Below are 14592 nucleotides of genomic sequence, written 5' to 3' on the forward strand. Positions count from 1 at the left end.
CCAGGCAATCCTTCCTAGCCAAACGAGTTACACTGGTATTTATTTTCCAATACCTTTTCCATTTTCTGGCACTGACTACGCTGGAGAGATAACCTGTGAACAAGCATGGCTCGGTTCCCTGCCGAACTGGCGCAGCTCCCTGGCCAGAGGGAGGTACGGAGCTGGCGATGGAGCTCCACGCAGAGATGAGCAGCTCCAAAACACGCAATGGCAGCAGAGGTGTGACCCAGAGGACCTGAGCCCAGGGCTGTGACCGAGGGGCCACGCTGCTGGGGTTGCTGAGTCCCCCTGCCCTTATCAGTGACCAGCCCCAGGATGAATGCAGCAGGGACAAGGGTCACCTCGAGGTGCACGGAGACCCCTGTGTGGAAGCGTTGGGTGATCTGGTCGAGGCAGCGACATCTTTCACTAGGGCAGGTTGCTCAAAGCCCTGTCCAACCTCAACCACTTCCAATGACGGGGCATCCACAACTTCTCTGGGCAACCTGTTCCAGTGTCTCACCAGTTCCTGCAGACCTGAGAGGAACGCAGACTCCACTGGAGGGCTTCATCTGCCCAAAGAGAGGTACCCACAAAATGCAGGTGCCAACATCTGGCTTACTCAGCCCAGGATCTCTATACTGTCAGTGGAGGAAAATAGCCACTTTTAGGCACTGCTCGTTTTCCTTCTCAAGTTGTGGTAAAACTGGTCAAGGGAATGGCATTGCACAAGGGGGAGTTTCTCCCTGTCAGCCGTGAAGAATCATCCTGCTGTGATGTGATTTTTCTGTATCACAGAATCTGTATCTGGCCATTGTGCTGCACCCGAGCTGCATTTCACTGCATCTCACAAGAATAAAACATTCCCTCTCTCTTCTGGCACACACAGAGCTAAATTCACTGCCTGCAACCCCCCAGCTTCTACCTACATATTCTGCACCTTAATGAATTGACTCTTTTAAAGTGCTTTGATAGAGGAAAGGTGTTTTAAAAGCACAAAAGGGCCATTAATATCAGATGTCAAGCCATAACAAAGAACAACTGTGCTGCTAGTGCTGTCTTGATTAGTCAGGGCACCCCGGGATTGCATTATCCCGTTTGCAACTGTGACAGAAATGTGATACCAGCCCCTCTTTGGAAAAGTAACTTTTATTTTGTTGAAGCCATATGTTTCCAAGGATAGAGCAAAGCTCAGAAGCCGTAAATCATGCCCAGATAAGAATAATTTCAAACAATAGTTAGTTTGTAGCAGGATGTTGCTTGTTCTGTGATAATTGCTCAGCGTTCAATACAGATTTCCCATCACCTGCTCAGACACGCAGCGCAGGAGAAAAATGCCCCGTGCCAGTCGCAGTTCTTAGCGTTTGAAATCTGAGCACGTTAAGACAATTATAATAATACTGTTCCACATCTACCCAAATCCTACAGTGCTGCAGCCCCTTAGGTTTCAAGGACTGCCCACCTGCGGTCAGAAGACACAGTTGCAGGATGAGGACCTGCTGGCCTGACCCGAGCCAGGCTGGGCAGCGATGGCGATGGAGATGCGGCAGCGCAGACCTCCTGAGACGCCTCAGCTTTTCTGCCTCTCAGCACATGAGCTCCCACATCGCTGCAAATGGGGGGGGGGGGGGGTTGCGCTGGAGATGCTGGTGGAGCTGGGATGCGGGGGCTGCTGGGTTAAGCTGTGGGGAAGCTGCTCTGGGCGCAGGACCCCTGAGAAGTGCATCGCCGGCTGCTGCCACCACATGTGCTTCCAGAGGCTGCTGGGGACCTTGGGTCCCCGTCACCCCACCTTGTCATCTCCTGGGACCTGAGCTGGCGGCTTTCCTGCCTCGACAGCTGCCATGTAGCCCGAGAGGAGCGCTGCGGTTGGGACAGGGTCTCGTGAAGGAGTGGGAAACCAGCTCCACATCTGGCCCTGCAGCAGGAAAGGCACGTTTGAGTAGGCAGAGATGCAAAGTGTGGTTTGGAGAGCATCCGCAGGCTGCTGTCTGCCTGCCGGGAGCAGCAACCTGGACCTTGCCCCTTGTACCCCAAATCCCCAAACCAACAGCTCCAAGGCAAAGGAGGGACTTGTAAAACACCACTGACTTCACCCAACTATACCCATACTGGCACATAAAAGCTGCCTTTTGTTTTTAACAAAGCCAGCACTGCTTGGAGGCGGCCTCTCTCCACAAACCAGCCATGGCCCACGAAGGGTGAGACAAGGCGTCATCCTCTCTCCCACTCATCCCACTGCCTCCCCACTTCATCCCCATCATTGGCATCCCCAATGGTGCCATTAGCGTCATTGCTGAACAGGGAGCCACCTGGTCAGGGTGTGCTGGTCCGGGATGTGCACGCACAGCTGGTCGCATTGAACGCAGCCCTTGAGCTAAGGAAACAACCCTCTCTTGCCACCATGAACCAGCAGAATCTCCTTTACCCTCTGAATCTCTCCCCTCCCAGCTCAGCCTTGCTGCAGGCAGCATGAGGCAGAGAGGCACAGTTGCCATGTTGAGTAGTTGGGCTTTCTTCAACCCAGGACTGGCCACCACCAACACAGCACCGCTGGGTCCCCCACGGGGACGGCAGCACTGGCTTGCACACCCCTGGGATTCCTTATGGGATGCTATGGCAGATTGGGGTCCAAAACCAACGTGGTACTGCAGGGAGGGAAAGAGGTGGGGGTGAAGGGAAGGATCTGTGTGTGTAGAACTCTCAAATGCCTCTTGGAGTCCAGCCAAAGCAAATGTCGCTGCAATCGAGAGCCTCCCTCCTGCAGGCAGCTGTACCAAGAGACCCAAAGCCCCTCACTGAGCCAAGCCCTGGGGAAGGGCAGTACCCCCGTGCCCTCCTCCAGCAGCGGCGGGTGTCCCTGTGCCCCTCGTCTGGCTCCAAACCACTGATGGTCCCTGCAAAGGCCACACGCATGCGCCAGCTCCAGAGTGCCAGATGGGGGGGGTCCTGATTCATGCCAGCTGGGGGAAGGGGTGAAGAGCTAGCAGGGAGGACAAGCAGTGCAGAAGGGGAGTTGGGTTCACCTCTGACATAAACGTGTCTGCTTGTGCGTGGGCTCACCAGGTGGGTATTCACACAGCAAAACGAGTGCTGCACCCCAGATCCCCCTCCTGCCTCTCATCCCACCTGAGAGACAGAGGCAACACAACCACTTTTTCCCTCCTCCAGGTTTCCAAAATTGGCTAAGGAGGAAAAATGCCCAGCAAAAGGCTTTGCTGTTAGGGCTCAGGTGGAGCTTGGCCATGCTGGTTCCTGCAGCTGCAACAGCCACCCAGACCTCTTTTCCTCTTGTGGGAGGCAGAGGCCTCTTCCATGAGGGCTGCCAGGACCTCCAAGTGCAAGGAACTCACCACAAGTATCCTATTCCCTCTGCCTTTTCTCTCCCTATTGCCGGACAAGTTTCCTTGGTGTCCCTCAGGCCAGCTTCACGCCCAGCACAGCACCGAGGGGATCCGCTGCCCTGCCTGGGGCTGGCTCCTGCCCCCTCTGACTCTACCTCTGGGTACAGGCTATGAAAGCAGCAAATCAGCCCACGCGAAAGCAGCAAAATCCCCCCATGCTCCCCATGCACCTCCTCTCCCATGTCTCCTTTCTATAAGGGCATCCCCGCCACCAACCCAGACTGATGGAAAGGGCAGAGCTGCTTTTCTTTTGCCCTAGAGGGAAACCCAGGAGGATCATTTTTCCCCAGCGAGGTGTGCTTTCAAAACAAGCCTCAGAAGGACAGTTGCGGTGTTACCCATCGCCAGCCTGGGCATCGTCTCACAGAGACCTCAGGCACATAAACACCGCTGCGTGCTCGGGGAGCTGTCAGCTCTCAAGGGAGGGAGAGCGGGTGGCAACTGATTCAAAGCCAAAAGCGTGACTCCCGGGTGCCGCTGAGCTTCAGAGCAGGCACAAGGGCTTCAGGGCTGAGACATTCAGGGGCTTAGACCTTCAGGGTATGCCACATCTTTAAGCTTCAGGGCTTAGACCTTCAGTGGTCACCAGGGAGCAAGGAAGGGTTGGGGAAAGACGACCTTGGTATGGCTAAGGGAAAATGTTTTCCCACCATGCAAAAGGACGAGTAGCAGGTCTTTCCTCACAGCAAGATCCACACAATTTCAGCTGCCTGGAAAGGCCTGAGGACTATGAGATACACCTGGTCGCACCCCCTCCACCCGTGGGACCCCGGTGCAATGAACAGTGCAACCAACAGCAGGAGCTTGCCCCATCCCGCCCCGCTCCCTGCTGTTTCCCAGCCCCAAATCCTTGTACCCTCGCCTCCTTCTTTCTCCAGGTCCCAGAAAACCCTCTGTAACTAAAATCCACCATGACCACCACCTCCTCCTTGGCATGGATGGGCTTCTGCAGAGCTCACTGCCAGTGCGTAGGGCTCAGTGTTATCATAGCCGGAAAGAAATAACCTCATACCACATTTAGCACGCATCTCCCAGAGGAAGCATCTTGACATTTGAAAATCACAGAAACTTTGTGGCCTGCACCGATAAAACCCGAACAGTTTACAACAGACAGAATTTGAGTTACAATGGTGGCTGCCCCCGCCGACATTACCTCAGCCCTCCCTGTTACTCCCCAGTCGGTTCATTGTTATTAATGTCACTACAATAAATACCAGAATAAAATTGACAGCGTTTGGCCACGTATCTTAAAGCATTGCCCCACTCTTCCTTCACTCCGTGTCTTTGCAGCCTTGGTTTCCATCCCTATCAGTCATCAGAGGAGCCTTTAGGGACAAACCGTTTGACTATGTGACAAGCCAGGTAATAAAAGCCATGCAGAAGTGTGCCTGTGGCGTCGATGACCAGAGAGAAGGTGCCCCCGATCCCGGTGGCCATGTCTTTGAGGACGGAGGGAATGGCACAGATGGATTCGTAAGGGAAAGCAGCGAGGTGAAGGACAAACCCCACGGGGATGCGCAGAATCCTGTAGGTGAGGGATGCCACATCTTGAACAATTTGCAGGAAGCCCAGGAAGATGTTGATGATGACTCTCCCCACATCATAGGGGATGCTGATGAGTACCATGCTGATGGCTTTAAGGTAGGACACCACCCCGTTCCACAGGCTGTAGACTCCATCCAGAACTGCACCACCAACCCGCTTGATAACAAGCCACAGAAAATAAAACACAAATTTCACCAGCTCCACAAACACGTAGATGAGGAGTTCCAGAATTTTGATGAAAGGGGTAGCAATGATGCCAGCCACTCTTCTCACCAAGCCACTGTCTTTGACCTCCTGGTTGTCACTTGCTCCTACTTGCTCTCCAGAGCGGATCTGACTGACAGCTTGCAGTATTGCTTCCGTTTTCTCCTGGTTTTTATTGTCTTCCCCACACTTGCCCTTGAACAAGTGAACTCCTGCTAGAAGCTGCTTCTCCAGCTCTCCCACCGTGAGGTCCACCAAGCTGACTTCATCATTCGTTTTTTTCACTAGTCCCAGGGACCATCCCTCCAGAGCATCGCAGCAGGCTGCCAGCCAGAGGGTCTCTGGCACTGACACCTTGCCTTTAACTCGGACACTGGAAGGAATTGCACCTGCAAGGAGATACAGATGATCTTTCTTGGAGCAGTGAGGGACCAGAGCTTGCTCCACTACGCTCCCGATGTCTCTGTGCCAGCTTTTGCTCAGAGACGGGCTCAGAGGGACGGCGTTCGTGAGCGTGTAAGTGGCCATCTGGAAATCCTCCTCATTGAGCAAGCTGGGATTGAGCAGCCCTCTCTCGTAACCGGAGCCCACGTAGTCTGAGGTCAAGGCTTGATTTGCACCAAGGTTGGCCACAGTGCCAACAATATCAGCTTCATGCACCATCTCATGCAGGTCATTTTCTGGATCGTCTATCTGAAACAGTAGAGAGAAGAGAGTTACTGGATTCAATTTGCCTTTCCTAGAAAGCAACATGTAAAAGGGGCCTTGAAGTATATTTTCCATTATGACTGCTACTACATGCTGTGCCTCGGACCACAGCCTGTATTCCCTCCTTATTTTCCTTGCAGTGCTTCGGAGGACTGTATGCTCTACTTAGCTGCCCTGTCAAACACATCCATTTAGGCTGCAAGGGATGCTTGCAGCTCTCCAGTCTGGTTCACAGCACAACACAGCCTCCAGAATCTCACCAGCCACCCTGCACCAAGCCTCTGACTTGTGCTTTATTTACTAGAAGAGATTTTTAAGACCAATAGATGGCTTGGTTTAGGGCTGTGTGTTCACCTCCTACAGTGGTGGTACCTCCAGTTCATTTAAGCACCTACCATGGCACCTTAATTCAGTCCCTCTGAATTACCAAATCCAAGGCATGAGGACAAAAACCATGGTATATAAGATGTCTAGAGAAGGCATTTACCTCTCACCACTGATGGCGTAAGAAGCCAGAATGAAGCCAGCCACCACGGCAGGTGACCTGAACTTCCCTGCCCTGAACACAGACACAGCAGTGAGCTCTGAGGGCTCTCCCAGGGCTTGTCATTAGTAGTCTGAACCTCATGTCATTAATAGTCTGAACCTCATCCTTAATGACGACACAGCTCCTGGCATAACATGGGTGAGGATGCCATCACTGCAGGTCCTCGATGGAATCTGTGCTGCCTGCTTGTGTCTGCCATTCCCATGCCACAGACCCAGAGGTAGCAATTGCTGCAGCAGGAATTTGTCCTGGAGTCATGCACGGAGCCATGCATGGGCAGGTAACGAGCAGTGGGAGCAGAAGCACTAAATGCCGGGACGTGCTCAGGTCTTTCTCAGGTGGCAGCAGCTCTGTCTGCTCCTTAGTCACCCCTACTGACACTGCCTGCAGCCGCTCCAGGAGGGGTTACCAGATTGTCATTTTCTTCCCCAAATTAAAGGGTGAGCATGTTGGTAGAAGCTCGGGGGTGGCAGATGGTCTCTGGCAGTCACTGCCTCCTGTAGTCTCTGTTTCAAAGGCTGTGGCCTTCAGCTCCTAGCACTGTGCTGGCCCAATTAAACCTGTTGTCTTTGCTCTTGGCCTGTAGACTGCTTACTGCACTATATAATACGTACTTTGGAGACATCTATGGCAGACAGTTCATAGTCTACCTCGAATCACTCCCCAGTCATCCTTCCTCATCCCTTGGCCATCTTGCAATGCCAGCTGGACAGATGTCCAGCAACCTTACCCAGAGTTTGCATCCTCTTAGTGACTCATCAGCTCCTCACAGCTCTGCGTCAACCTGTGCTGAGAGTCAGGGTGAAATGGCCAGCACCACGAGTGTCAGCAGCTATCCATCACCCTCACCTAGGAACTGAGCTCTGGCTGGCCTCCTGCATCAGCCAAGCCCCTGCGGTCCGGGCTCAGGGCTCGCTCTGCACCAACACCGGTCACAGTGCCAACGCTGGCCATTGCAGAGGGCTGCATCACCCCCACCTCCTGCTAAGGAGGTTTCTTGCACTTTGTTTTGAAGCATCTGATGCTTATTGCTTTGGACTGGAAGGATCACAGTGAATCCTATGTGCTGATGCACAAGTTGTAGCTTTTTCTAAATATGCCGCTTACAAAAGATTTAACCTGTGCTTCATCTGCCTTATTCTGCTCCTCTCGCTCAGACGCCCCAAACTCACGGGCTGCAGCTGGCTGATGAGGCCAGACATTTTGCGTTCCACAAAATCACTGTCCCATCCTGCCCCCCCAGCTCGTTCTCCCCGTCCTGATGAGGTTATGATGTTGTGCCATGGGACGAGGGATGCAGGCAGTGTGTTTAATCCCACAGGACAGGTGACGGGGGGAGCGGGCATGGGTGAGAGGCTGTGCCTGGGAACTGCCCTCCGTGTTATGGCCCTTTTGAGCCTGACGTGCTCACAGAGACACTGAACCCTTCTCACTCCCATGGCAGTGCTGCAGTACCACAAGGACACGTAGACCCGAGACAAGTCAGCTCTGCCTCCTGGCAGAGATTCCCAGCCTACATGAAGCAGATGGTATAAACTTAATTTTCTCGCCTTATGAGCTGATGCATGCAAACCTTGAGGTGCCTATCAGGAAAATATGTCTCTGGTTACCTGTTCAGCTGCAGGCTTTTGCACATACCATTGGGATTGTTTAGGTGCAATTAAAAAAGAACATGATAAAAATGCAGCCGTGTGCTGTTCATGCGTAAGGCTCTGACATCACCAAGTTATGCTTATAATAACTCACATTATGGTTTGTAATAACTCATGTGTAACTGAGGTTTTCATGCCTCCTCCAGCTCAGCCCCAAAGGCAAGCTGCCTCCAGCACTGCAACTAATCTGCATTGCAAGCTACCTTTCCTCACTGCTTCAAAAAGCTTTTGGTTTGTGTCACCGCCAAAACGTATCTGCATTCATGGAGTCAGGCCTGAAGCCACCTGCCCAAATAACCTGGAATAGCTAAGGGCAAGATCCAAGCAGACAGGTAAACACCTAATTCATAGGATGGGGATTTAAAAATAAATTATGCACCTGAACACCTGTATGGATGTGAGCACCTAACAATATTGATGTGTTTCATAAAGTGGGGATTGCAGTTTCAGAGAAGGGCAGAGGCAGAGGAGGATTAAAAGTATGGCAACACACAGCTATTAGAGCAGGCAGCTTCCATCAAGTTTGGTCATTTAACAGTGTAGGACACTGTTACCTCCCACCTTCCCCACCCTAGTACCATTCCTGGTGAACTTCAGCATTCCACTCCCCTCGCTGTTTCCTCAGGCATGCTTATGCCTTTCGTTGCAGTGGAGATACTTCATCTACCTTTAGTAGAGGTCCCAGGGAGGAGGCACAGTATATCTTACAGCAAGTTTGCTGTCGCAGGACGTCCACATGAGTGGCTCTAGAAGTACCATTTCTCCTGACGGTCCACCAAGAGAGATGGCGAGAGCAGCTCAGAGGTAGCTATAGCTGGACGATGCAAATCCCACCTTGGTCATCTGGCTGGCAGTAGTCGCCAACCAAATGAAAACACAAGGTGATACATCCAACCCCTCATACACTAGAACAGAAAAAGCAACTCCAGAGTTTTCCATCTCTCTCTAAGCTATAGAAAGAGTCAAAACCATAGGTTTTCAGACAACCAAAACGAGATGAGGTGAAAGCCACCTAAGTGACTTGTTCTCAACCCATAGCAAAACTGTGGCAGAGCAGGTTTTCAGGCCTGAGCCTGGGGGAGTCCCATCAGTACCCTGCTCATCAACCTACCCTGCCTGCTCTCTAATTTTTCACTAATTGCTGAATTAATTCGTTGTTTCCAGCTGCCAATCGGCAGTGGGTGGCACTGACATTCCTCACACCTCTCACCCAATTACTGCCTCTGTGCTACATTTGGCATTTGTTTCTCAGGCAGACATTCCTGAGGAGGTAGGCATGCAGGGAGTGAGACGGTGCCCTCACCACATCATTACTCCCCAAAAAAGCTTGTGATGACCCTGAGGCACTCAACAGAGTGCAGAGAGCATTTTTATAGTGATTTCTTTCTGCCTGCTCTGTCTCTGCATCTCCATGTGCATGCACATAGGTGTAAGCACAGGCCACTGTGCAGCTGAGCCTGCTCATACCTGGCTATCCCTGCCTGGGCAAGGAAATTATCCAGAAAATAGGCAAAATAACCTCATGGGGCTATGCTGCAAAGCAGGTGTTGCTAAGGGTTCCCTTCAGCAGCCATTTGACCTCTCCTAACCATCTGACCTAGCCTTGATGGGAACACACATAATGGGTGTGAAATCTCTTCCCCACTTTCTCCTCCCAGATCCCATGTGGCAGTGTCTGAGAGGGGTGTACATGCTTATTTCTTGTGTTCTAGGAATTCTTCCTAGTCCTAATTTTTTCTCCTTACAGATTCTTCAGATGATCTTTTTTCTAGTGGTTTTCTGTCTCAGACTGAGGTTCCTCCAGTGAACCACAGAGCTGCTACCTCCCACCCCTGAGACACCTGCATTTCAGCAATGGGTGAAGGAGACCCATTAGTGTAAACTAAGAATAGACCCACAGCAATGCATGGGAATGCTCTGGAGAAGCCAGAGCAACTAAAGGTAGTGCCTGACCAATTATCTCTGGGGCTGCAGTAGGGTTTGGAGGCAGGAGACACAAGGTTTGGGGCTCTGGAGTGCTTGGCAGGGATGATGACAAGGTGGAGAGGGATGGAGCGGGGAGGGCAGGGGAGCCAGCGGGAGGGAGGTGCTGGAGAACCGAAGCTGCTGTGGAGGGGCTGCCCACTGCTCCGTGGCAGGAATGGCTTTCAAGCCTGCCTGGGCAGGTCTGGTGAGTCAGACCACGAGGAGCAGGAGGAGATATGGTGGCTAGAGGTGGTGAAGGGCATCAGCAGCTGAGGCAAATGGGAAAGGATCTCATCTCTGCTGCTTTGCCTCGCTGTCTCCATGGCACTGACAGCAAATGCTCACTCACCAAGGGTCCCCTTTGTGCTTCAAAAACTCATCACCCTTCCTCAACTCCGTAACGGCTGTCTGCAAAAAGCTTCCCTCTGTTTTAAAAGGGCAAGCAGACACCTCCCACAGCCATCTGTGAAGTGCAAGGAGAGCAGATGAAAAGGCCCTTGGGAACTCCTGCAACTCAAAACCCAGCCCAGAGAGCAGGGAGACGGTCGGAGGTGAAGGCAGGGATGTAGGATTTCCTGTCTTCGCTGCCTGTGACCTCGTGATCTTAGTATCATATCACCCCATATGAGGAAAATGAGCATGGCAACCACTCTCTTGAGACAGGGGTGAGCTTTGATTCTGGCTACATCTAGCACCCAGCACCTGAGGGCCCTGCTCCCAACATGCTGCTCTGATACCGCAGCCATTCCTGCCCTGATGAAGCACCCTTGCATGCTGCCAATCTTTCCTGCGCTCAATGGATGGGGGTAGCTTGATATTTACTACAAAATTACCTGTGATCACTGCTGAAAAACCTGAAACAAGGAAAAAAAAAAAAAAGAGAGAGAGAGGTAAAGCGTACTTGTCCTCTCAGGGCATTGTTTAAGGATTTCCTTTAAATTTAACAGTCTGAAGGACTTGCTTCAACATGCCAAGTGTCAGGGGAGACAAAAACCACTGAGGCTCCAGCGAAATTTGTTTTATACTGCACACTTCTGACCTGACTGAAGCCTTCACGCTCCAGGACACGGCAACTCATTTCCCTACCCGAGCCTGCAACACAGGCACACAACAAAAAGCTGCAGCGTCAACTTGGTGAACCGCAAATGGATGTTTTATCCCTGCGCAGCGAAGCTAAAGAACTCTTATCAACACTGCGATCACGCTGGCAACAGAACAAACTTCAACTTGACACCACGATGTTTAACTCTGCTACCCATTGGCTGTGCTCCCTGCCCGTGATAGCTGGCTAGGCAGGACAGACGCATCAGCTGGTGGCAAAGATGACTTTCCTCTCCCCCGGCACGGCACGTTGCACGCAGCAGCCTCCCAGCCTTCATTATAAGCCCCGTGGGACAAGGAACTATTTGTTTGGTCAGTTCCAAGCACAAAAATAAGTTCTGCTTGGGTTAAATTAATATCAAAAGAAGTTCAACAAGCAGAGCTCCTGCCTCCTTTGCAAAACCCTAGCCCCAGCTTCACCCCAGAGGAAATGTTCTCCAGGAACATTTCCTTTACAGCGAAGGAAAAGCTGACTTACCTGTGGTTCGACCAGCCAGTTCTCCTCCTTATTTTGGGCTGGCTTTGTATACTTAAAAGCTGAATAAAGAGGGATTTTGTCCTTAGTACTGTAGAGGGTTGCAAAGCGTGGCTCTTTGTTGTACTGCTGACAGATTTTCACGTGGAATGGCTCCGTAAATCCTTCGGGTGGGACTTGTCCAGGGAAGAACACATTACACTCGGCAAAACCAGTTTCATCCTCTCCGACAACTCTGCCCTGGGAAAAGCCTGGGAAAACTGCGATGCAAAGCAAAAACACGATTGACGTCTTCATGGTGCACTCCCTGGAGCTGAGGGAAGCCCCGTCTGCCTCCGCTGGGTTCGGCGAAGGACCTGTGCTCTGAGTCCATGCAGCAGCGAAGCCAGAAAGCGTCTGGAATTCGGGTGTAGCGTGTGAGGGAAATGAAATATGAAACCACAGCCGATCCCTTCGGGGAGCCAGCGCTTTCTGTGTTGTGAAACCAAACATGCGCTGGGCTGCGCTGACACACGCTGCGGACGCCAACTGCCTGCAGGAGATAATGCCAAGCAACCTGAAATCATCCAGGCTCGTTGGGAAGAGGAGGAGGGAAGCCTACGGCGGTGCAGGACTAGAGCTGAGCGGCACTGGCTGTCCAGGCTGGGGCTCGGCGCCGGCGGGGGTGTGGTGTGCTGCATTGCAGCAGAGTCCCCAGCAGGAATTTTGGCTGACGCAGCCAGAAATCTTCCTGGGGCTGCCAGGGGGATGCTGCAAAGTCAGATTCACCACCCCGAAGAAGGTGTTAGCTGCCCTCTCCAGCCATGAGCCGGGCTAAGGGAGAGGGAGAAGAGAGGTGGCAGGATATTGGCACTGCTGGGAACCCACTTTGCCCCTTTTGGGGTATCTGTCACCACTGTTGCTGCCAGCCATGTGCTGCCAAGGTGCCTGGGAAAGGCATTCTCCTCCCGTCTCCCTGGGAGTTGTAATGGGCAGCTGAAACCCTCCTGTGGAGCAGTATCACCCCACCTTGGCAGACCCTCGCTCGGGAGAGATTAACCAGAGGAAGAAGGATGAAGACTCTTGGATCACATCAACACCCACCTCTGAATATTTTGACCAAACCTATAGAACTAGCACAAAAAAAAACCCTGAACTGCCTAAAGGGAAAGAAACCACTCTTCTGAGTTTATGATCAGCAGAGCTACTGCTGGGGAAGGGCTGTATTCCTTCAGTGACTGGGAAAATTAATGTTTTCAGAATAGTCAGGATGGGAAGGAGACTACAGAGCAGTTCCTCAGTCAAGAAAATGTGCATTATCCCACTCAAGAAGTTAGATATGATCACCTGTGTTGCCAACAACCTTAAAAAATCCTGGGCACCAATAAGGCACAGGTCACTTTTAGACAAAGCTGGTTTATACTGTTAAAGTGATTTCCAAGCAAAAATCTGCAAGTGCTACCAACCCACAAGTGTTTGCAGATGAGGCAGGAGTGCTCTATATCGCAAATGATGAAATGGGACAGCGGGTGGTTAAAGTGCCTGCCCAAGGTCAGAGAAGGAGCCTGTAAAAGTGCTAAAAATAGACTGGACTCTAAGACTGTCATTCCTCTACTCAGGGATGACTTATAGAAGTATTAAGGCAAGGAAATACGTCAGCACCTCTTGGTGTGGTGTTATCAGCTGGGAGAGACAGAGGTGGGCTGGACAGGCTGGGGAACAACAGGAAATGTAGTAAGTGGGCTTGGTTTTGGTCCAGGCAGATGCCTGGTCACCCAGCCCTGACAGAAAGAGTTAGTCATGTTCAGGAAAAATGATGGAACTGAAAGCACAGACAGAGCCTGACCTGAAGACAGCGGCTCCAAAAGACAGGCTTAAAATTTCATTTTCCTGGATGTAAAAAGGCTCCTGGGAAATCAAGAACTGAAGCTAAACCTTCGCTATTAGCTATTTGTCTGACCCCAGGCTTGCAATTACTTGGGCAGCAGGGGAAAAGATTTTCACAAGGGTGGTAAACCCTGCTCCCCAGGCAAACCTAGGCCAGGCGATACCTTTAAACACCCCACTCCAAGACTGACACACATTACCCTAGGATAGGCATGGTCCCAATCCAACAAAAAGGAAGCATGAGGTGTCTCAAGATGAACATGACAGCAACCATCATGCTGAGCAGATCGATGACTTCCACCAGGAAACACCGACATCCTGCTTCTGCCCTGGACCTGTGCATCAACCTCCTCCCTCAAAGTGGCACCTCTGTCTCACTGGGATACACAGTCCCAAGCTGTCTTCCAAGCCTCGGGGGCTTCTTTTCTGCTTTTTGGGAACTCTGAGCAGCTCTTTCCTTGAGGCTGGGGTCTGCCTGCCTATTAAGCTCTGTATTTACCAGCAAACAGATAACCCTTGACTCAGCCTGAAGAGCAAGGGTCTCAGGCTCTCATCTCCTATGAAGAGCATCAACATGAAAGCCAGGATGGAGCTCCACTCCTCTATTCCCAATCCCATTTTCTCTCCAAGTGAGGCCCCTCTGCAGTTTCTCTCTCATTAAAGATAGCTGTTGTGACCCTTGACCTTGGAGCTGGATATTTTTTTTCTGTTCTTGCTAACATCCCTATTACTAAAGAGACTGGGTGCCATCATCATGGTATGGCACTCACCATGCTGGGAAGACAAGGGCCAAAGGACTGCCCTGCCCCGGGAAGAACACGCTCTCTGCCATGGGATCACAGACAGACAGAAGAGTCAAACATAGTGAGATGGAGTCGGTCAGAGATTTTGACAACCCAGTGCTCCAGTAGCTTATCTGCTATCACAGGCTTTTATACGCATCCCAGGGAGTGATGCCTATAGTGAGTGATGCAAAAGGGAATATTAATATCAGGTCCAAAACAGCCCTAAGGCTGTTGATGTGAGCAGAAGGGCTCTGGGAAAACACACATTGGGTTGGAAGTAGGCAGCATGAGCTGGCAGCAGCAGCAGCATGGCCTTGCAGGGGCTGCCTCCTCCAAACCCACCAAGGGGTGACAGTGCAAC

General features: G+C 51.7%; 1 protein-coding gene across 1 annotated transcript; it reads right to left on the minus strand.

Annotated features, from left to right (window-relative positions):
- Nucleotides 1-1121: 1121 nt before the first annotated feature.
- On the minus strand, nucleotides 1122-12112 carry ENDOD1 (endonuclease domain containing 1). The gene is made up of 2 exons (XM_075050078.1): nucleotides 11584-12112; nucleotides 1122-5825 (listed from the first exon to the last, which is right to left on the minus strand). Exons 1-2 carry the CDS (start codon nucleotides 12070-12072, stop codon nucleotides 4692-4694), a joined length of 1623 nt encoding a protein of 540 aa, XP_074906179.1. The 5' UTR covers nucleotides 12073-12112; the 3' UTR covers nucleotides 1122-4691.
- Nucleotides 12113-14592: the final 2480 nt, after the last annotated feature.

The sequence above is a fragment of the Buteo buteo genome, chromosome 18 (assembly GCF_964188355.1).
Source record: "Buteo buteo chromosome 18, bButBut1.hap1.1, whole genome shotgun sequence".
Lineage (NCBI taxonomy): Eukaryota > Metazoa > Chordata > Aves > Accipitriformes > Accipitridae > Buteo > Buteo buteo.

Excerpts from the sequence above, each read along its gene's own strand:
- ENDOD1 (XM_075050078.1), bottom strand. The coding sequence starts at position 12,072 with ATGTTTGGTTTCACAACACAGAAAGCGCTGGCTCCCCGAAGGGATCGG. Across the intron at positions 5,826-11,583 it reads ACTGGCTGGTCGAACCACAG|ATAGACGATCCAGAAAATGA; the intron begins GTAAGTCAGCTT and ends CTACTGTTTCAG.